A 24,842-nucleotide genomic window follows, 5' to 3' on the forward strand; every position below is an offset into this window, starting at 1 on the left:
CTTTCGTATTCAGAGTTAAATGTCAAGTTTTTCCCTGAGTGCTCTGTGTTCCCTTCTCTGAGGCTGTGGGTCCCTATAAATGCACCAGTGGTGGTACCCCCCTATTATATATATATATATATATATATATATATATATATATATATATATATATATATATATATATATATATATATATATATATATATATGTCGTACCTAGTAGCCAGAACTCACTTCTCAGCCTACTATGCAAGGCCCGATTTGCCTAGTAAGCCAAGTTTTCATGAATTAATGTTTTTTCGTCTACCTAACCTACCTAACCTAACCTAACCTAGCTTTTTCTGGCTACCTAACCTAACCTTACCTATATATATAGGTTAGGTTAGGTTAGGTAGGGTTGGTTAGGTTCGGTCATATATCTACGTTAATTTTAACTCCAATAAAAGAAAATTGACCTCATACATAGTGAAATGGGTAGCTTTATCATTTCATGAGAAAAAAATTATAGTAAATATATTAATTCAGGAAAACTTGGCTTATTAGGCAAATCGGGCCTTGAATAGTAGGCTGAGAAGTGAGTTCTGGCTACTAGGTACGACATATATATATATATATATATATATATATATATATATATATATATATATATATATATATATATATATATACGCACATATATATATATGTGTGTGTGTGTGTGTGTGTGTGTGTGTGTGTGTGTGTGTATGTGTGTACTGGGGCTGGATTTTCATCTGGTAAATCGAGTCTCTTGGGTCACCAGTGGGGCGCCTTATCTCGGGCCACCAGCTGTGGGAGTAGAGTGTCTCATCTTGGGCCACCAGCTGTGGGAGTGGGGCGTTTCATCTTGGGCCACCAGCTGTGGGAGTGGGGCTTCATCTTTGGCCACCAGCTGTGGGAGTGCGGCGTCTCATCTTGGGCCACCAGCTGTGGGAGTGGGGCTTCATCTTCGGCCACCAGCTGTGGGAGTTTGGCGTCTTATCTTGCGCCACCATCTTTGGTCTCATCTTGGAGTAATCTTTCTAACATTGGGTCCTCTAACATTACGATGGTGTTTCACACCCTGATGGCCTGGTGCTGCAGTCTGATGTTCAGGAGTTCGTGGAGCTCCTGGATTGTCTGATCATATGGTGGATGGTGTTTTACTGTTCTTCTTAGTGCCTTATTTTGCACTGCTTCTAGTTGTTGCACGTTAGTTTTTATTAATTAATATAAGGTGTATAGTGATACTGAGGAATATTCTAGATCCTAAAACTGGATGGGGTTATGTTGTCTGGAGGGGAGGGGGTGCCTGAGAGAGGGTCGGGGAGGGGTACCTGAGGGAGGGACAGGGCGGGGTGCCTGTGGGAGAGACGAAGGGGGGGGATATGATGGGGAAGCCAGGGGAAGTGGGGGGGAACACGTTTCCTCCGGACAAGGTGAGGGAGAAGAGGCAGCTCCCACAGTCACTCGCTCACCGGCTGCCAGCCAGCCTGGACGTCTCGTTGCCTGTTGCCATGGCGTCCTACCACTGTCCCCGGCTCCTCTGTGTCCTCGCTCTCACCGCAGCTCTCACTCACGGGTGAGTAAACTCTCCTTCAAACACCCTTAACGTTACTAGTTTACATTATTCACCTTATTTGATTTTGAAGAAACATTTGGAAAGTTTGTGTAATTATGACAAATAGGAGGAGCTCCTATATTGTTCTCCCCATGTACCTGTCCTGACAGTGACAGTGGTAGGCGGAGCTCCTATATTGTTTCCCCATGATAGTGGAACATAGTTCAGGAACTGAACTCCAATATCCATTTAACTAAGAACTGTTGTCAGCAGGCCTAGTGTGGCCGTTCCTTTAGCGTAGTGGATTTCGTTCTCGACTCAGTATCGGGGAATCTGTGGTTCGATCCCCGTACGTAACAGAAATGGTTGGGCACCTGTTCATGTATCTTCTTGAGGTTATCTTGAGATGATTTCGGGGCTTTAGTGTCCCAGCGGCCCTGTCCTTGACCAGGCCTCCACCCCCCAGGAAGCAGTCCGTGACAGCTGACTAACACCCAGGTACCTATTTTACTGCTAGGTAACAGGAGCATTGGGTGAAAGAAAACTCTGCCCCTTGTTTCTCGCCGGCGCCTGGGATCGAACCCAGGACCACAGGATCACAAGTACAGCGTGCTGTCCGCTCGGCCGACCGGCTCCCGAGTAATGTAGTATTAAATAGGTATCTCGGAGTTAAGTAACTGTTGTGGGCAGTCTGTAACGAGTCGAACCTTCCTGTCCAGGGTGCTACCACTGAGCCACTTGTTCTTAGTCAGTATTAATCCACTTTGTTTCCAAGTTCAATTTTTCCTCAAGTATAAATTGTTACTTGATATATATATGTATACATTATATGTATATATATCGTCATACGATATATATCTGTAGTTTAGATGTTTAAGTTTTGTCGGTAACTATTTGTAGTTCCAGCGAGTCAACTATTTATAAAGGTGCAATGTGACCATAGACAAAATAATATAATGTTGGAGAAAACTTGTGAGTTACATCAGTTGCGGGACGCATGTAAAACATTGTCATTCATAAACAAGATGTTTCGCGGCTGAACTAACGAGCAATTGGCCATTGTTTGTGGGTGGACGGCTCCTGGGGGTCCGTGCCGGTAAACAATGGCCCACGTGTGTCTTCACCCAGCTGGTACACCAGTCTGGAGATGAACACCTTCCCGCACCACCACCCACCAACCTCCAACTCTTCTCCAGCACCGACTCATCACATGGTTCATCACAAGACTCATCACATGATTCATCACAAGACTCATCACGTGATTCATCACGGGAATCATCACGTGATTTATCACTGGACTCATCACGTGATTCATCACGGGATTTATCACAGGATTCATCACAAGGCTCATCACGTGATTCATCATGAGACTCATCATGGGATTCATCCCAAGACTCATCACGGGACTCATCACATGATTCATTACTTCATCTGTTCGAGTCCCATGTGTGTAAATGCTTCACTCACGTAATATACAATTAATTGGCCACTGACCCTAAACAATTAAACTAAACAAACTTAATATAGGCCTAACTATACACAATTTCATTTATATAACAAGAAATGTCACTGAACGCCTCTGTACTGAGGAAGTACCTCTGGGAGTTTGTAACACTGAACGCCTCTGTACTGAGGAAGTACCTCTGGGAGTTTGTAACATCTGCTGATATAGATTTGACTAAATGTAAACTCTGTCAGCAGAACTATTCACATACTTTGCCTCATTATATAATGGAATGTGAACAAATCGCGGAATTCAGAGATAACACCATCAATGGTGTCCAAGAAAAGTGTAAGTACTTCATTCATAATGATGTACTGTCAGGAATATTTTTTTTATCTTTATTTAATAAAATACAAGTTGATGATGATGATGATGATGAAGATTAAGCCACCCAAGAGGTGGCACGGGCATGAATAGCCCGTAAGTGGTACAATTTTTTTTCCCAGTATTCTGAGTTTGCATTTAACCATCAAGCTGTTATCGCGGGGGAGGATACTACTTCACTTTCTTTATGAGGGTGTCCAGCTGCTGGACGAGTGGCTGTGTTGATGGCTTCAGGGTGGCCACTACATGATTCAGGAACTCTTAAAGCTCTTCTAAGGTCATTGTTTGCTTCACATTCCAGAAGATAGTGAAGGAATGGCTTTTCTGTGACAGTTTGGCAGAAGATGCACTCTCTCTGTCGGGGTTCACCAATCTCCCAGTTGCATCTGTAACCTAGACGTAGTCTATATAGCCTAACTGCTATTTCCCTGTGGATTCCTTTTGGGATATTTAACCTTTCTAATTTGGTTGCCTGAAGATACCATGTTGCAGATGGCGAACCGTCAGCTATTCTCTGGTGCAGGTAGGCTTTGTTGAGGTGTGAGAGTTTTTTGGTGATGATGTTTTTTATGTTCTCTAGGCTGGGTTGAATTGTTTTATGTATCACTGGATGACGAGTTGCCAATTTAGCAATTTCATCAGCTTTTCCATTTAATGGGATTCCAATATGGGATGGGATCCAGTTTAAAGTTATGTTGAGTCCTTTGCCTTTAGCGACTGCTCCAAGATACAAAATGGTGGTAATTATTTCCACGTTATCTTTCCATTGTTTTTGTCCTAGTATTTGAAGTGCAGCTTTTGAGTCTGTGTGTATGATTGCATTTTGAGTGTTTTGTGCAATCACATATGCGAATGCCTGTTGTATGGCAAACAGCTCAGTTTGGGTTGATGATACTAGTCCTCCCAGTCTCCAATATGCCTGTACGCTGGTCGTGCAAAGAGCAGCGCCAGCACTCTCATATTCTGTGTCCACCGATCCGTCTGTGAAGATGTGGGTGGCTCCTGCTACTGCTATGCTATACATTTGCTCTTCTATTATGCGCCTTAGGATTGTCGGATCATAGGCAGCCTTTTTCATTGGGAGACTTTCTATTACTATTTTGAAAGTAGGCTCTTCCCACGGCGCGGAAGGAGTGTAATTTGGGTGTGGATGATCACCCTCTCTATCAAGAATCATGTTTTTTAAATGTAGTCTGTTTAGGACTTTTCCTGCTCTTGCAACCCAAGAGTTTCCATTGTTTTGGCCTAGTCCAACCACCAAGGCCTGCCGTACTGGGATTGGATCAGAAGAAATAATTATCTTACTGACAATTGTAGCTGTCCTTTGTGATATTCTTTCTTGTAGAGAGGGCAAACCGGTCTCCAGTCTAAGAGTTTCAAGCCTGGTCCACATGGGGGCTCCCAGTGCTGCTCTCATAGCATTGTTTTGGGCAACTTCAAGCTTTTTCCACTGCTGGTGTGATAGATTTGTGAGTGCAGGTGCGGCATAATCGATCACTGATCTGACTGCCTGTACATAGTATGTGCGAAGGACTTGCAGATTGGCTCCTCCAGAAAGGTAGGTTAGCGACCTGAGAATTGCCGTCCGGGCCACAGTTCGCTCTCTCAAGTAAGTGACCTCAGCATTAAAATTCATGTGTGTGTCCAGGATGATTCCTAGATACTGATAGGTGTCGACCCATTCAATTGGTTGACCCTGTACTGTGAGTTGGATGTTGGGCTTCGCTATTTTTATGGGCATGGCCTTTGACTTTGTGGGGTTGAGTTTGATCCCAATCTGTTTTGCCTCTTTACTGATGCAGTCTAAGCATTTGGGTGCAAGCGCGCCGCATCCCTTCCTTTTATGATGATGACAAAGTCGTCCGCGTAGTTTAGCAGCCTGCAGTGATGTGGAAGTTTCAACCTCATTATTCTTTCCATTAAACAGTTGAAGAGAAGGGGGCTGAGAATACCCCCTTGCGGTGTACCATTTTCATGTCTTTTGTACTCAGAGACTGTGCCATGAAGTTTTACTCTTGCTTCTCTGTTTATAAGACAGTTTTTGGTCCAGGAGAGCAGGTTGCCTCTGACCTCTTTGTCAGTGAGGCAGCAGAGAATAGCTGGGGCGCTAGCCAGTTCAAAGGCTTTTTCGAGGTCCAGGAATAACAGCATTCCTGGTCTGTCATTCAAGTGGGCTAACAGAGTTGTAATACATTCCACTGTGCCAACCCCTCTTCTATAGGCATACATATCATGGTGCAGTTTAGGCATTTTCCACTCCAGTCTGTTGAGTGCCATTCTGTCAGCCGTCTTGGCTGCACAGCTTTGGAGAGAGATGGGCCTGGGATTAGCTGGATCTTTGGGTTTTGGGATCGGCACTATGTCTGCTCTATTCCAAGCAGAAGGTCTAGTTTGAGAAGTCCAGGCTAAATTAATTAACCTTAGGTCTGCAGCGTCTCCCTCTGGGCCGAGGTTTCTAATCATTTTATAGGTTATTTTGTCGGCTCCAGGGGATGTTTCCTTGGAGTTTTTCTTAGCCCGATTGAGCTCATCCAGTGTGAAGAGGGGCATTAGTGTCAGAGACTTCTTCACATGCTGTAAGGATTCTGTGCCACCTTTCTTCCTCTATTCCGGTCTGTACTGCTAATACATCTGGTGGAAGTTGATTGCTGGCTGCTCTCTCTGCAAACCTGGTTGCCAGTACTTCGGCTTCCTGTTGAGGATCCTTGGGGTGTGGAGCTTTAGGTGTTTTATTCCCTTTGGCTCGGTGAATTTGCTGCCACATCTCTCCGAGAGAGGTGTGTTCATTCAGGTGTGAACACCATTCCAGCCACTTTTGTTCTTTTATTTGTCTGGTCTCTCGATGCACATGTTCCTTGACCTCACAAAGTAAGATCCTGTTGCGGTCACTTGGCTGCTTTTTGTATAGCTTTCTTGTTCTGTTGAGTCTATGGTTGAGTTCTTTGACACGTTCGCAATAGTACCAATGATCTTTATGGTGTCCGGTGGATTGTTTTTTCAGTGGGATTGAGTGGTTGGCTGCACTTTGAATCGCTTTGACAAATTCTTGTTCTGCCTGATTTATGTCTTCGGGAAGATCATAGTTTCTTTGCCACTCTGAAATGAGGTTTTGAAATCGGTCCCAGTTTGCTAAAGCAAAGTTCCAGGCTTCAGATGGAGGCGGAGGTGGGGTGGGTAGGTCTAACTGAAGATCAATTTGGACCCCATAGTGGTCGCTTGTGAGTGTGGGCTCAACTGACCATGTTGCTGCATCTCTTAGGTAGGCTGAAACGAAGGTTAGGTCTAATCTGCCTCCTTGGATGTGGGTAGGTTCATTCTTGGTTAGAATTTGTATTTCTGGAAGCTGGTCTAGTAGGTGTGAAATGTGAATGCCGGCTTCATTTGTTCTGTTCGAGCCCAGTGCCAATCGATGATGGGCATTAAAATCTCCACAAATGATTGTGTTTGTTGTTGTCGCGTGTCCAAATAACACAGAGAGATCCATTTCGGCATTGTGGAGACCTGTACACATTGAACACTTCAAGTTTGTCGTGTCTTAGCTCAATGGTAACTCCCATTACCTCTGTCCCTGCTCCACAATTGGGTGGGCTGGTTATGGACTTGGAGATCAGGTCACATTTTACATAGATTGCACATCCCCTGGCTTGCCCATTGATCCATGGAAGGAAGAAGCCTCGATAGCCTGAGATTTTAGGTTCTAATCCGGCTTGAAGCAAGCTCTCCTGTAGTATCAGGATGTCTATGCCCTTGGTTGCTGCTATGCATTGCAAGTGTTGCAATTTAGTGCGCATTCCATTGCAGGATCTTTAGACCTCTAGGTTCTTGGAATTTGCTGATAATTCCGTGGTATCCATGGAGTCTGATGAACACGCCATGGAAGTTGCAATTGGTGTATAGGTTCTTAGTGGACCTGAAATTGACTCATCAATGTCGCTTTCCGAAGAGCTGCACTCTATTTGTTTTTTATGGGGGTGTCTCCTGCCCTGCTGTCTTGATGGTGTGGATATTACATCTTCGAATTTCTTGAGCCTGTGCTCAATTGTCTTCCGAGTCTCTGTGGTTTGTTTGATTCCATGTGATGACAGCAGACTTTCGATCAACTCAGTGACCAAAGTTTTGAGCATTGGCCAGAGAGCGTCCAGTTCAGTGGGAGCACTATTTAATGCTGTGCAGGTTTGGGGCCTAGTAGCTTTTAGACCCTTCTCGGTGGTAACTTTGACACTGGAATTGCTACTCCTATTGGCCCCAGTGTGCTTACTGGATGATATGGGAGGCCGACTGCTTTGAACATGATTCTTGTGTCCTCCAAAAATACAAGTATGCAAAGATAGCTTACTGTAGGTGCAGCCTGCACATGACTGTGAAGTTACCGCCCAGTTGGGTGGGTGTGGAGCACATGACTGTAAAGCTGCCGCCCAGTTGGGTGGGTGTGGAGCACATGACTGTAAAGCTGCCGCCCAGTTGGGTGGGTGTGGAGCACATGACTGTAAAGCTGCCGCCCAGTTGGGTGGGTGTGGAGCACATGACTGTAAAGCTGCCGCCCAGTTGGGTGGGTGTGGAGCACATGACTGTAAAGCTGCCGCCCAGTTGGGTGGGTGTGGAGCACATGACTGTGAAGTTACCGCCCAGTTGGGTGGGTGTGGAGCACATGACTGTAAAGCTGCCGCCCAGTTGGGTGGGTGTGGAGCACATGACTGTAAAGCTGCCGCCCAGTTGGGTGGGTGTGGAGCACATGACTGTAAAGCTGCCGCCCAGTTGGGTGGGTGTGGAGCACATGACTGTAAAGCTGCCGCCCAGTTGGGTGGGTGTGGAGCACATGACTGTAAAGCTGCCGCCCAGTTGGGTGGGTGTGGAGCACATGACTGTGAAGTTACCGCCCAGTTGGGTGGGTGTGGAGCACATGACTGTAAAGCTGCCGCCCAGTTGGGTGGGTGTGGAGCACATGACTGTAAAGCTGCCGCCCAGTTGGGTGGGTGTGGAGCACATGACTGTAAAGCTGCCGCCCAGTTGGGTGGGTGTGGAGCACATGACTGTAAAGCTGGCGCCCAGTTGGGTGGGTGTGGAGCACATGACTGTAAAGCTGCCGCCCAGTTGGGTGGGTGTGGAGCACATGACTGTGGAAGTTACCGCCCAGTTGGGTGGGTGTGGAGCACATGACTGTAAAGCTGCCGCCCAGTTGGGTGGGTGTGGAGCACATGACTGTAAAGCTGCCGCCCAGTTGGGTGGGTGTGGAGCACATGACTGTGAAGTTACCGCCCAGTTGGGTGGGTGTGGAGCACATGACTGTAAAGCTACCACCCAGTTGGGTGGGTGTGGAGCACATGACTGTAAAGCTGCCGACCAGTTGGGTGGGTGTGGAGCACATGACTGTAAAGCTGCCGCCCAGTTGGGTGGGTGTGGAGCACAGGACTGTAAAGCTGCCGCCCAGTTGGGTGGGAGTAGAGCACATGAATGTAAAGCTGCCGCCCAGTTGGGTGGGTGTGAAGCACATGACTGTAAAGCTACCGCCCAGTTGGGTGGGTGTGGAGCACATGACTGTAAAGCTGCCGCCCAGTTGGGTGGGTGTGGAGCACATGACTGTAAAGCTGGCGCCCAGTTGGGTGGGTGTGGAGCACATGACTGTAAAGCTGCCGCCCAGTTGGGTGGGTGTGGAGCACATGACTGTGGAAGTTACCGCCCAGTTGGGTGGGTGTGGAGCACATGACTGTAAAGCTGCCGCCCAGTTGGGTGGGTGTGGAGCACATGACTGTAAAGCTGCCGCCCAGTTGGGTGGGTGTGGAGCACATGACTGTGAAGTTACCGCCCAGTTGGGTGGGTGTGGAGCACATGACTGTAAAGCTACCACCCAGTTGGGTGGGTGTGGAGCACATGACTGTAAAGCTGCCGACCAGTTGGGTGGGTGTGGAGCACATGACTGTAAAGCTGCCGCCCAGTTGGGTGGGTGTGGAGCACAGGACTGTAAAGCTGCCGCCCAGTTGGGTGGGAGTAGAGCACATGAATGTAAAGCTGCCGCCCAGTTGGGTGGGTGTGAAGCACATGACTGTAAAGCTACCGCCCAGTTGGGTGGGTGTGGAGCACATGACTGTAAAGCTGCCGCCCAGTTGGGTGGGTGTGGAGCACATGACTGTAAAGCTACCGCCCAGTTGGGTGGGTGTGGAGCACATGACTGTAAAGCTAGCGCCCAGTTGGGTGGGTGTGGAGCACATGACTGTAAAGCTGCCGCCCAGTTGGGTGGGTGTGGAGCACATGACTGTAAAGCTGCCGCCCAGTTGGGTGGGTGTGGAGCACATGACTGTAAAGCTGCCGCCCAGTTGGGTGGGTGTGGAGCACATGACTGTAAAGCTGCCGCCCAGTTGGGTGGGTGTGGAGCAAGACAAGCAACTGTGTGACTCACCATAGATGTAAAGTGCCTTGTATTGTGACTGTTGTGAGCCTCTTGTTGAATCACTGGTGATACAAAATATTGATGTTTGAATTTGTGTAGGTGATTGTACATGTGTATGTATATATATATATATATATATATATATATATATATATATATATATATATATATATATATATATATATATATATATATATATTTATATATATATATATATATATATATATATATATATATATATATATATATATAATATATATATATATTTGTGACACCACAAAGTGTCAACCCCAGTTCATAGTGTCCTACATATAACAAAGTGCCAACCCCATATTCTCAGTGTCATACATACCCTGGTGTACATATATATAAATGTATATTGTGTCATGTGTATAGCCCACTCAATACCACGTCTCCCCCCCAAACCGACTCCCCCCCCCCCCCCCCCCCGCCTCCTCACTACCTGAGCTGACCCTCGCCCCACCGGCCTCCACACCCAGCCGCGGCCTCCACTCCCAGTTGCTGGCTCCACACCTAGTTGATGCCTCCACACCCAGTTGATGCCTCCACACCCAGTTGATGCCTCCACACCCAGTTGATGCCTCCACACCCAGTTGATGCCTCCACACCCAGTTGATGCCTCCACACCCAGTTGATGCCTCCACACCCAGTTGATGCCTCCACACCCAGTTGCTGGCAGTTGCTTGGCCATGACCCAGCGTGTTTGCCCCCCCCCCCCCTGTGCATTGTATAGAACAATGAACAGTTTAACTCTCCCAACCGAGTTGAAATGGAAGGGGTCCCAGCGGTCGGGCAGGACTCCACAAGCCTTGAGGTGCCAACAACTGCTCCTAAAAGAGGTTTTTGCCGAGTATGCAACAAAAACACCGCCATAAACTCCAACGGTGGTGTTATCCGCTTTCATACCGTCAACGAGGTAAGATGCAGTGGTTCCCGCCAGCTTCCAAAGGGAAGCAATGGCCAGCTGCCATTAACAGTTAGGGAAGAGACTCCCATTAACCTAATCTCATCTTAAAACCTCACCCAAGCGATCATAGCGACGTCTGCTAGAACATTACCACACATCCCTAAAGCAGCCCGCTCAAATGCAGCAGCCAAACTCTGTAATCTTCTGAAAAAGAGTCAATGATGCCCTGGAAAACATTGAAGCGTGGCATAATGTCCTTTTGTTTGGCAATGTATGCCTCACCGTCCCTCCAAAAAGAGACAAATCACTTGCATCCTCGGTCCTGAGAGCAATAAATGAATACCCAAAGGGGGATAACCTAGTTCGCCTGCCTCTCCGAGCAAAACACACCCACCGCAGAAATGGTAACAATAACATGCCAGAAACGTACAAAATCAGAGCACAAATCACCAAGAAAATTGAAGAGGGAAATACCGCAAGTGCTATTAGAGTCCTCAGCAGTGACGAGAAAATTGCTCCTCGAAACTCAGCCACAGCACGAGCCCTGCAAAGCAAGCACCCACCCAGAGCCCCTCAAAGCGACAATATCGTTCTGACACCATTTCAGACCCATTAACTGTTAGTGAATCTGAGGTCTACAAAGCAGCCCTTTCTTTTCCATCTGGGTCAGCAGGCGGCTTTACAGGATTAAAACCTTAACACATCAAGCAAATGTTAAATCCTGCGATTGGTGATGCTGCACAAGATCTTCTTATGGAACTCACAAGGTTCGTCAAGATGTGCCTGGCTGGTGAGATATCTGAGGTCATCAGGCCTCTCTTTTTTGGTGCCTCCCTCTTTGCTCTCAAAAAGAAGAGCGAAGGAATTTGGCCAATCGCTGTTGGCAACACTCTCCGACGCCTGATTGCCAAGGCTGCTACGAGGGTAGTCAGCCAGCAAGCGGCTGAACTGCTGAAACCAATCCAGCTAGGATTTGGAATCCCCCAAGGCTGTGAAGCGGCTGCCCATGCAGCACGAGCATACATCACCAACATTTCTGATGAAAAGGCCCTGCTCAAACTGGACTTTAAGAATGCCTTCAACATGGTCAGAAGAGATGCAGTACTTTGTGCCGTACATCGCCATTTCCGGCCCCTCTACCCGTTCATACTATCGTGCTACAGTGTTGAGTCAAAACTGCTCTTTGGTGAACATGAAATCAGATCATGTGAAGGTGTTCAGAAAGGTGATCCTCTTGCTCCCTTTCTTTTCTGCTTAGTCTTAAGAGAAATCACCGAAAGCTTGTCCAGCGAGTTCAACATCTGGTTTTTGGATGATGGCATTGGCACTATAGCTGGCACCCTAGACCATCTCTTGGCAGATATCAGGAAAATAAGGGAGCAAGAAGTAAGCCTGGGTCTCTTCCTAAACCCTTCCAAGTGTGAAGTAGTCTCCTCCAACCCAGACATCGTAGCTAGAATAAGGTCTGCCTTGCCTGGAGCCCATGTCATTAGGGCCGAGAACAGCACCCTCCTTGGAGCCCCACTCGGGTCTAACGCCATTGAGGATATCCTTGACAAGAAAATCGCCGACCTTAGGAGGATGGAAGACAGAATTGGTGACATCGATGCCCACGATGCCTTATATCTCCTCACCAAATGCTTATCCCTTCTGAGGCTAACCTACTTTCTGAGGTGCGCCCCATCTTACGACAACCGAAAGCGTGAAGAGTATGACCTCTTACTGAAGACCATGCTAGAAAAAGTTGTTAATCTCTCCCTCAACGAATGCCAGTGGAAACAAGCCACTCTTTCTGTCAGGCTCGGTGGCTTGGGTGTCAATAGGCCTTCTGCAGTTACCTTGGGCCAATAGGCCTTCTGCAGTTACCTTTGTTCTTATGTTCTTCTTATGTGTCCGCACCGCCACCCAAATTGCTGTCCCAGCCTTCCTGTCTTCCTCCTCAGCATCAAATGAACTGGTTAAGGAAATTCTACCTGACACCCTGAGTGATGAAGCGGGGATACAGGACCCCCACTACACGGAATGCGACACGAATTGGGGTGCCATGACAGACCCAGCACTCAGACCAGCCATGCCGAAAGCCAAGAAACATGTCACCCCTAACTCTTCGCCTTTCCAGTGAATGCAACTTAAGAACATAAGAACATAAGAACAAAGGCAACTGCAGATGGCCTGTTGGCCCATACGAGGCAGCTCTTATTTATAACCACCCAATCCCACTCATATACTTGTCCAACCCATGCTTGAAACAATCGAGGGACCCCACCAATTGTTAAACTTAAGCTTTGTTAATCTTTCTTCATATGAAAGATTTCTAATTTGGGAAATTAACTTAGTCATATTCATTATCATATGGTAATAATAATGATAATAATATCATATATTAATATTCATATCCATTATTAATTATATTAATATTAATATTCATTATCAATTATATTAATATTCATTATTAAATATATTAATATTCATTATTATATTAATATTAATATTCATTATCAATCATATTAATATAAATATTCATTATTAATATTAAAACTCATTATTAGTATGATAATATCTATTATCATATTAAGAACACAGATTGGAAATAATTCCTACAAGGTATTAATAGAACTACAACTTCATCGGAAATGTTACACAAAATTATAAATATTATCAACACAAGACAGAACACGAAACAATGGGTATAAATTGGATAAGTTTAGATTTAGGAAAGACTTGGGTAAATACTGGTTCAGTAACAGGGCTGTTGATTTGTGGAACCAATTGCCGCGTAACGTGGTGGAGGCGGGGGTCCCTCGATTGTTTCAAGTGCAGGTTGCACAAATATATGAGTGGGATTGGGTGGTTATAGATAGGAGCTGCCTCGTATAGGCCAATATGCCTTCTGCAGTTACCTTTGTTCTTATGTTCTTATGTTGCGAAGCCTAGTATTCAGTTCAATTTCATCATACTCCCGTAGAATATGTTGATATGCTCCTAGCCGAATGATCTAATGCCAATATGAACAGAAATATTAATATTGAAATAGAATTTTCCTCTGCAGATTTAACGGATTAGATTATTACAACCCAATTTGAATTGACAACAGCATTAAGAGACCCAATCACGTCTTGTCTGTACAGCAGTCAGATCCACTCATTCTGTCTGTTCGAATTGCAATTTAGTAAATGCTCTTTACCCACATACTAAATACAAAGAATTGCCAACACCTAACGTAATCTTCGCATAAATATGCATACTATGCTAATATTAACTTTAAAATATGCATACTATAATATCAACTTATATATAATTTTTTTTATATTTTGAGTGAACACTTGAATTTGATAACAGCTGAGTTGGGCAGTGTTGGCACCACTGCTAGGTTTATCCTCGGCCCCACTTGTTTGCTAATTTAGACTGAAATTGAAATAAGTTTATTGAGGTAAATTAACAAATAGCAAATTTGTTAAACATGAACGGCCATTTGTAAAACCATGTTGCGACTCATTTATTAATTTGTGTTTTTCAAGATGAAGACAAATTTTATTTGCAATTATCGATTCAAGTAACTTTCCCACAATAGACGTTAGGCTAATTGGTCGATAGTTAGACGCAAGTGATCTATCTCCTTTCTTAAAAATTTGTATCACATTAGCAACTTTCCATAGCTCTGGCACTCTGCCTGACTCTATATATGTGGCATTCTTCCAAGAAAGGGAGTGGGAAATGAATGGATATCGAGGGCACTTGGTGTCAATTGCCGGCTGGAAAGATATTGCAAATCAAATGCAATATCTTTCATAGACAACTGGGAACACTTCTATGGAAGAAATGAAATGTATGCTCGTGATGGGGTGCATCTATCGAGAGCTGGGGTTGTTGCTGTTGCGAACTCGCTAGAAGAAGTGGTTAGAGGTGTTTGTTTGGGTTTAAACTGTTAGTAGATAGAGGTATGGGAATTGATTTGGAGGAAGGAGGTAATAAAAGTATGTGTTTGTGGGAGAAAGGAATTGGCAAAACGATCAGGGAAAGAGAAGGTCCGCAAAATAACAATTCACTTAGGGTATATTACACTAACAGTAGAAGTCTAAGAAATAAAATTAACGAATTAAATGCTCTTGTCTGCACAGAAAAAATAGATATTATTGCACTTACCGAAACGTGGATGAATGTAGAAAATAGAGAACTATTAGCTGAATATCAAATATATGGATTTAAACTATTTCACACAGATAGATATATTAGACGAGGAGGTGGAGTAGCCATATATGTTAGGGACAATTTGAAATGTAGTCTCAAAGAGGGAATCAAAACAGAGCCACACACAGAAACTATTTGGATTGAATTAAACGAAAAAGCTAATAATATTATAATAGGAGTAATATATAGGCCACCAAATTTAGACAGAATGGAAGCAAAGCATCTATGGGATGAAATATCTAGAGCATCTAGATCTAACAGTATTTATGTCATGGGTGACTTTAATTTTAGCGGAATAAACTGGTTGAACAAAACAGGGAATAGTGAAGCAGAAGATTTTCTAGAATTAATTGACGATTGCTTTCTTACGCAACACATTAAGGAACCAACACGGGAAAATAATATTTTAGATTTAGTGTTAACTAACAGGGAAACGCAAATTAATGACATCGAAATAGGGAGTGAGCTAGGGAGCAGTGATCACAAAGAAATCAGATTTAGCATAGAATGGAATAGACCAGTAGGAGAAAATTCTGTTAAAGTGCCAGATTTTCGAAAAGCTGATTTTAATAGCCTAAGAAATTTTTTGGGTCAAATTGATTGGAAAGGCTTGGGTATGGGGTGTGGGCCGGTCTTGGAGCGAGACATGAACCCAGCGATAGGTGACTTAAATGGGGATTTCGATGTGGATTCAATATATAACTTATTTAAGAATATTCTAAACAAAGCACAGGAACGTAGTATACCATACAAATTGAATAGATCGTATACTAATGACCCAAAGTGGATAACAAAGAATTTGAAGAACCTTATAGGTAAAAAGAGAGCTTGGTACAAAAGGATTAAAAATGGGGAGGTCACTTTAGAACAGGAATTCGTACAACTGGTTAGAAATGTTAAAAAAGAGATAAGGAAAGCAAAAAGAAACTATGAAGTTCGCATAGCAGGGCAAGCAAAGACAAATCCTAAAGGGTTTTTTCAGTTATATCGTACTAATGACTAGGGAAAGGATAGGTCCATTAAAAACTGAGACAGGTCAAATAACAGATAGTGATGAAGAGATGAGTAGTATTTTTAATAAATATTTTGTATCTGTATTTACTAAAGAGGAACTTAACAATATGCCTTCAGCCGAACAAGTCTATGTGGGTGGGGACGAGGACAGGTTGACGAGTTTAGCAGTTACCAGGGAGGATGTTCTTAAACAAATAGTAAAACTCAAACCAAACAAATCCCCAGGGCCGGATGAAGTGTTTGCTAGGGTGCTTAAAGAATGCAAAGAGGAGCTTTGTGACCCACTGTCAACCATATTTAATAAATCAATAGAGTCAGGCAGAGTGCCAGAGTTTTGGAAAGTTGCTAATGTGATACCAGTTTTTAAGAAAGGAGATAGATCACTTGCGTCTAACTATCGACCAATTAGCCTAACGTCTATTGTGGGAAAGTTACTCGAATCTACAATAGCAAATAAAATTCGTCTTCATCTTGAAAAACATAAATTAATAATTGAGTCGCAACATGGTTTTATAAATGGCCGTTCATGTTTAACAAATTTGTTATCTTTTTATTCTAGCATTGTTGAGGCAGTTGATAGTGGTAAGGATTGCGATGTTGTATACCTTGACTTTAGCAAAGCTTTTGATACAGTGCCACATGAAAGACTGATTAAAAAAATAGAGTCTCATGGTATTGGGGGTGCTATATTAAGCTGGATTAGGGCATGGCTATACCAAAGGAAACAGAGAGTTAGTATAAATGGAATCAAGTCAGAGTGGGAAAATGTTGTAAGTGGAGTGCCTCAAGGCTCTGTCCTGAGACCTCTGTTGTTTATAATATATATAAATGATTTAGATTCAGGTTTGAGTAGCAACATTTGCAAATTTGCCGATGATACGAAAATCGGTAGGGAAATTAATTCGGAGGAGGACTCACTATCACTTCAAGTTGATCTAGATAGGGTTTTGAAATGGTCAAAGGATTGGCAGATGCAGTTTAATGCTGATAAATGTAAAGTTCTGAGGTTAGGTAATGATGATAGAGTTACAAGATACGAGCTAGATGGTGTTGTGATTGCGAAGTCGGATTGCGAAAGGGATCTGGGAGTTATGATTAGTAAGAATTTAAAACAAAAGGATCAATGCATAAATGTTCGTAATAAGGCAAATCGGACACTTGGATTTATTAATCGCAGCGTTAGTAACAAGACACCTGGTGTGGTTCTCAAGCTATATCTTGCTCTAGTTAGGCCCCATTTAGATTATGCAGTTCAGTTTTGGTCGCCATATTATAGAATGGATATAAATTCACTTGAACGTGTCCAGCGTAGGATGACTAAGTTAATTCCCCAAATTAGAAATCTTTCATATGAAGAAAGATTAACAAAGCTTAAGTTGCATTCACTGGAAAGGCGAAGAGTTAGGGGTGACATGATAGAGGTTTACAAGTGGATGAATGGACATAACCGGGGGGATATTAATAGGGTATTAAAAGTATCAACACAGGACAGAACACGAAACAATGGGTATAAATTGGATAAGTTTAGATTTAGGAAAGACTTGGGTAAATACTGGTTCAGTAACAGGGTTGTTGATTTGTGGAACCAATTGCCGCGTAACATTGTGGAGGTGGGGTCCCTCGATTGTTTCAAGCACGGGTTGGACAAGTATATGAGTGGGATTGGGTGGTTATAGAATGGGAGCTGTCTCGTGTGGGCCAGTGGGCCTTCTGCAGTTGCCTTTGTTCTTATGTTCTTATTTATTAATCGAAGCGTTAGTAACAAGACACCTGGTGTGGTTCTTCAGCTATATCTTGCTCTGATTAGGCCCCATTTAGATTATGCAGTTCAGTTTTGGTCGCCGTATTATAGAATGGATATAAATTCACTTGAACGTGTCCAACGTAGGATGACTAAGTTAATTCCCCAAATTAGAAATCTTTAATATGAAGAAAGATTAACAAAGCTTAAGTTGCATTCACTGGAAAGGCGAAGAGTTAGGGGTGACATGATAGAGGTTTACAAGTGGATGAATGGACATAACAGGGGGGATATTAATAGGGTATTAAAAATATCAACACAAGACAGAACACGAAACAATGGGTATAAATTGGATAAGCTTAGATTTAGGAAAGACTTGGGTAAATACTGGTTCAGTAACAGGGTTGTTGATTTGTGGAACCAATTGCCGCATAACGTGGTGGAGGTGGTGTCCCTCGATTGTTTCAAGCGCGGGTTGGACAAGTATATGAGTGGGATTGGGTGGTTATAGAATAGGAGCTGCTTCGTATGGGCCAATAGGCCTTCTGCAGTTACCTTTGTTCTTATGTTCTTATGTTCTTCGTGTTCTGTCTTGCGTTAATACTTTTAATACCCTATTAATATCTCCCTTGTTATGTCCATTCATCAACTTGTAAACCTCTATCATGTCACCCCTAACTCTTCGCCTTTCCAGTGAATGCAATTTAAGTTTTGTTAATCTTTCTTCATATGAAAAATTTCTAATTTGGGGAATTAACTTTGTCATCCTACGCTGGATACATTCAAGTGAATTTATATCCATTCTATAGTACGGCGACCAAAACTGAACTGCATAATCTAAATGGGGCCTAACCAGAGCAAGATATAGCTGAAGAACCACACCAGGTGTCTTGTTACTAAAACAAAATGTAGAAGTAAAAAAGACAAAGGCAAACAACTATAACAACATAATATAAAGAACAGAAATAAGGAAACTCATGTAACATAAAACACAAAGCCTGGGATCTCACACAGGTACTGAATAATAACACAAAGCTAGATAAAAACAAACGCACAAAATGCTGTACAAGGAAACAACAAAATGCGAACTATACAACAAACATACACAAAAAATGAACATAAAGGAAAACACACAGAACAAATAAAAACACAAAACAAAAAAACAGAAAAACAGTACACAAACATATAACAATAAACATGGGACAAGGAACAAGGAAAAGGACAGGAATAACACAAAAAAACAGGACAACAAATAGAATGTCCAAAAACAGAAGGGTAAGGAAACAAACCGAAGCATACAAACACAAAACCGGAATACATAGGTACCGGGAATCGGAATAAACAGACTCGGGACAGGAAGCGTACTACAAGTAAGACAGGGGGAAAAATACATGACACAATAAATAAGAAAAGCACAGAGTCACACGCAGACACACACCAGAACATCAGAATGAGCAGGAACCGGGAACAAACATCCAAACAACACATACACACAATGACCCACCCCACCATCACACCCAACAACGAAACTGGGCAAACCAAACAAGCAGTCAAAATGTACATACAGCAAACAACAAATACAAAAACATAAAAATACAGGGAGGACAGAAATAAACGTAAGTGCTACACATATTTATCCGGGAAGACCTGCGCAGGAAAGCACAAGGAGTAAGCCTCCCAAGTGTTAAAGTGCCAGATTTTCGAAAAGCTGATTTTAATAGCCTAAGAAATTTTTTGGGTCAAATTGATTGGAAAGGCTTGGGTATGGGGTGTGGGCCGGTCTTGGAGCGAGACATGAACCCAGCGATAGGTGACTTAAATGGGGATTTCGATGTGGATTCAATATATAACTTATTTAAGAATATTCTAAACAAAGCACAGGAACGTAGTATACCATACAAATTGAATAGATCGTATACTAATGACCCAAAGTGGATAACAAAGAATTTGAAGAACCTTATAGGTAAAAAGAGAGCTTGGTACAAAAGGATTAAAAATGGGGAGGTCACTTTAGAACAGGAATTCGTACAACTGGTTAGAAATGTTAAAAAAGAGATAAGGAAAGCAAAAAGAAACTATGAAGTTCGCATAGCAGGGCAAGCAAAGACAAATCCTAAAGGGTTTTTTCAGTTATATCGTACTAAGACTAGGGAAAGGATAGGTCCATTAAAAACTGAGACAGGTCAAATAACAGATAGTGATGAAGAGATGAGTAGTATTTTTAATAAATATTTTGTATCTGTATTTACTAAAGAGGAACTTAACAATATGCCTTCAGCCGAACAAGTCTATGTGGGTGGGGACGAGGACAGGTTGACGAGTTTAGCAGTTACCAGGGAGGATGTTCTTAAACAAATAGTAAAACTCAAACCAAACAAATCCCCAGGGCCGGATGAAGTGTTTGCTAGGGTGCTTAAAGAATGCAAAGAGGAGCTTTGTGACCCACTGTCAACCATATTTAATAAATCAATAGAGTCAGGCAGAGTGCCAGAGTTTTGGAAAGTTGCTAATGTGATACCAGTTTTTAAGAAAGGAGATAGATCACTTGCGTCTAACTATCGACCAATTAGCCTAACGTCTATTGTGGGAAAGTTACTCGAATCTATAATAGCAAATAAAATTCGTCTTCATCTTGAAAAACATAAATTAATAATTGAGTCGCAACATGGTTTTATAAATGGCCGTTCATGTTTAACAAATTTGTTATCTTTTTATTCTAGCATTGTTGAGGCAGTTGATAGTGGTAAGGATTGCGATGTTGTATACCTTGACTTTAGCAAAGCTTTTGATACAGTGCCACATGAAAGACTGATTAAAAAAATAGTCTCATGGTATTGGGGGTGCTATATTAAGCTGGATTAGGGCATGGCTATACCAAAGGAAACAGAGAGTTAGTATAAATGGAATCAAGTCAGAGTGGGAAAATGTTGTAAGTGGAGTGCCTCAAGGCTCTGTCCTGGGCCCTCTGTTGTTTATAATATATATAAATGATTTAGATTCAGGTTTGAGTAGCAACATTTGCAAATTTGCCGATGATACGAAAATCGGTTGGGAAATTAATTCGGAGGAGGACTCACTATCACTTCAAGTTGATCTAGATAGGGTTTTGAAATGGTCAAAGGATTGGCAGATGCAGTTTAATGCTGATAAATGTAAAGTTCTGAGGTTAGGTAATGATGATAGAGTTACAAGATACGAGCTAGATGGTGTTGTGATTGCGAAGTCGGATTGCGAAAGGGATCTGGGAGTTATGATTAGTAAGAATTTAAAACAAAAGGATCAATGCATAAATGTTCGTAATAAGGCAAATCAGACACTTGGATTTATTAATCGCAGCGTTAGTAACAAGACACCTGGTGTGGTTCTCAAGCTATATCTTGCTCTAGTTAGGCCCCATTTAGATTATGCAGTTCAGTTTTGGTCGCCATATTATAGAATGGATATAAATTCACTTGAACGTGTCCAGCGTAGGATGACTAAGTTAATTCCCCAAATTAGAAATCTTTCATATGAAGAAAGATTAACAAAGCTTAAGTTGCATTCACTGGAAAGGCGAAGAGTTAGGGGTGACATGATAGAGGTTTACAAGTGGATGAATGGACATAACCGGGGGATATTAATAGGGTATTAAAAGTATCAACACAGGACAGAACACGAAACAATGGATATAAATTGGATAAGTTTAGATTTAGGAAAGACTTGGGTAAATACTGGTTCAGTAACAGGGTTGTTGATTTGTGGAACCAATTGCCGCGTAACATTGTGGAGGTGGGGTCCCTCGATTGTTTCAAGCACGGGTTGGACAAGTATATGAGTGGGATTGGGTGGTTATAGAATAGGAGCTGCCTCGTATGGGCCAATAGGCCTTCTGCAGTTACCTTTGTTCTTATGTTCTTATGTTCTTATGTTAAGTCAGCAGTTCGTCATCAGACACCGGGTCATCAGAACATTCATAAGGGCCAAGCATGCACTCCGGTACGTAATAAACAAAAGCTCGTGCCCGCGGCACCCAGACGGTAGACAAGCACCACGGGAGTGGACGCACCCATGCATCCACAGCGATTTTCTGGGACCGAGAGCTACTGATCACTTCTCCAGACGCCGAGACCACATTTCGGGGGACCGCACGAGGGGACCTGCCCCCAAGAGGCGCACCGAGACATGCACTAGGTTCCACACCGAGAGACACACAGGGGGAAGCCGCAGTTATTGCAGACAGGGCCTTCCCCCCCCCCCCCCACCCACTGGGCACAAGAGCAGAGGGCCTCCCGATGCACATCCTTCGTCAACACCACGACGAGGTCTCTATCACCAAGGGCTGCAGCCCACCGAGGGGGGAGCCAACAGCAGACGTCTCAGGGGCCGATTCAGCCACACAATCCACGGAGGCAGAGCTTACAGAGGAAACAACAGCACACTCCTCATCCTCACATTCCTCAGCCCAGTCTCGAGGTGGAGATACACTGCGATCCGTGCGCGAGCGCTTCGAGACCGAACGTTGATCGTCGGAGCTGTCACCCCCCCACCCCCCCACAGGAAGCGCCCGAGAAGAGCCGGAGGTAGGCTACCCCATAACTGGCCGAGCACGACCCTGTAGTATTTCAGCTTCAATGACACGGGGGAGGAGGCCATCACCCACAGAGGAAACCGGAACAGGAGAAAGAGCAAGCGCAGTCGGCGGTAGTGAAGGGACCAGCACAGGTGAGGGAGCATGCGGAGAAGCATGTACCTGCAGAGGAGAAGAAGCGCGGAGAGGCGAGGAGTCCTGCGGCAGTGATGAGGCCGACCGCGCGGGCGGGGCCCTACTCACCACCATCTAGTCATGCACACCACCTTCCAGACGCACCGGCACACCAACCGAGGAACCAAGTAACACCACCGAATCATCAGGCGGCAGGGGAACCTCCCCACCTACATCATCACTAGGCGACAGATCCTGTGTAAACAACAGGGGAAAAAATCCTCTTCTCAGAATAGATTAACAGGTGTAGCTTCGACCCCAGTGCAAGCGGCCGCCTGGTGCCCCTCAAGGTCATAACGAAAACACTGTCTTGGCTACCCTGCATAAAAGGCCAGCATAGTGTACCCCATCAAGGTAACCGTAGAGGGAATAGGAAACTTGAGCCGCATGGTGAGAGTCCGAGTTCCACAGGAGACCCCGCGCCACCTGCCTGAAGAGACGGAGTTCATTTGGAGGGAAACCACCGTTCCAAACTGGACAAAATACCTCCGGAGCAGGGCTTCCGAGAACTCGAAAGGCACACTATGCAGTGCCACATACGTCACAGCGCAACAGCGGTCCGAAATAGTGACAGTACCACCATCTCCAGGGAGCGTAAATGTCCACCCGTCATAGCTCGCCTCGAAGTTCAGATAAACTGCCGCGGAGCAAAACTTCACAAGTGCCCGGTGGGTCGTTAACAACTGGAGTCCGTACACCTCGGCCACACAAACTCGTAGCATATCCAGTAACACAATCTCAAGTGCACGGTATGATGCTCGACCAGAAAATTCAAGACCAATGGTCTCAGCCCGGCGAACAGGAGATAGGGGGGGGGTCCCCATGTCGCCAACACGCCAAACAGCGCCCTCCCACACGCAGTACCAGGGAACGACTGCGGAGCTCAAGCCACCACATAAACCCCCCTCCACTGACGGGGCAGCCAATCCCAATTTTAACATACTGTGTATTGCGCTTAATTTAGAAACTGTACTTGTCATCGAACTCGAACCATTTGTTGATGTGACGACTTATACTGAATTTTGTAACTAGTTCACTAAGATTGTAACTTGCTTAGCTAAATGAATTGTGGGGTTCAGTCCCTGAGCCCATTATGTGCCCTTGTAACCCTTTCCACTACCGCCCACATGATGGGTATGGGGTGTATAATAAATGAATTAAACTGTGTATTAGATTTTTTTCTCATATATAAATTAATATTATTATACAAAAAAAATCGATGTATAGTTAGGAGTAGGTTAGGTTAGGTGTTTAGGTTTTGTTGGCGATTATTTGTATTTGAAGAACGTGGGTGAATCCCGAGGAATCACCCACGAATCCCGAGGAATTCCTCACCTAGGGAGGAATCCCGATCATATGTGGCATTCTTCCAAGAAAGGGAGTGGGAAATGAATGGATATCGAGGGCACTTGGTGTCAATTGCCGGCTGGAAAGATATTGCAAATCAAATGCAATATCTTTCATAGACAACTGGGAACACTTCTATGGAAGAAATGAAATGTATGCTCGTGATGGGGTGCATCTATCGAGAGCTGGGGTTGTTGCTGTTGCGAACTCGTTGGAGGAAGTGGTTAGAGGTGTTTGTTTGGGTTTAAACTGTTAGTAGATAGAGGTATGGGAATTGATTTGGAGGAAGGAGGTAATAAAAGTATGTGTTTGTGGGAGAAAGGAATTGGCAAAACGATCAGGGAAAGAGAAGGTCCGCAAAATAACAATTCACTTAGGGTATATTACACTAACAGTAGAAGTCTAAGAAATAAAATTAACGAATTAAATGCTCTTGTCTGCACAGAAAAAAATAGATATTATTGCACTTACCGAAACGTGGATGAATGTAGAAAATAGAGAACTATTAGCTGAATATCAAATATACGGATTTAAACTATTTCACACAGATAGATATATTAGACGAGGAGGTGGAGTAGCCATATATGTTAGGGACAATTTGAAATGTAGTCTCAAAGAGGGAATCAAAACAGAGCCACACACAGAAACTATTTGGATAGAATTAAACGAAAAAGCTAATAATATTATAATAGGAGTAATATATAGGCCACCAAATTTAGACAGAATGGAAGCAAAGCACCTATGGGATGAAATATCTAGAGCATCTAGATCTTACAGTATTTATGTCATGGGTGACTTTAATTTTAGCGGAATAAACTGGTTGAACAAAACAGGGAATAGTGAAGCAGAAGATTTTCTAGAATTAATTGACGATTGCTTTCTTACGCAACACATTAAGGAACCAACACGGGAAAATAATATTTTAGATTTAGTGTTAACTAACAGGGAAACGCAAATTAATGACATCGAAATAGGGAGTGAGCTAGGGAGCAGTGATCACAAAGAAATCAGATTTAGCATAGAATGGAATAGACCAGTAGGAGAAAATTCTGTTAAAGTGCCAGATTTTCGAAAAGCTGATTTTAATAGCCTAAGAAATTTTTTGGGTCAAATTGATTGGAAAGTCTTGGG

At 43.6% G+C, this 24,842-nt stretch overlaps 1 protein-coding gene across 1 annotated transcript in view; it reads left to right on the plus strand.

Annotated features, from left to right (window-relative positions):
* Nucleotides 1-1,428: 1,428 nt before the first annotated feature.
* LOC123764603 (alpha-1-inhibitor 3) overlaps nt 1,429-24,842 on the plus strand; it is a 188,026-nt gene continuing 164,612 nt past the window's right edge. The window contains exon 1 of the mRNA XM_069314571.1: nt 1,429-1,560. Within this exon, the coding sequence (XP_069170672.1) occupies nt 1,496-1,560 (65 nt within the window). The 5' untranslated portion in view covers nt 1,429-1,495. The remainder of the gene's footprint in view (nt 1,561-24,842) is intronic.

The sequence above is a fragment of the Procambarus clarkii genome, chromosome 79 (genome assembly GCF_040958095.1).
Source record: "Procambarus clarkii isolate CNS0578487 chromosome 79, FALCON_Pclarkii_2.0, whole genome shotgun sequence".
Classification (NCBI taxonomy): domain Eukaryota; kingdom Metazoa; phylum Arthropoda; class Malacostraca; order Decapoda; family Cambaridae; genus Procambarus; species Procambarus clarkii.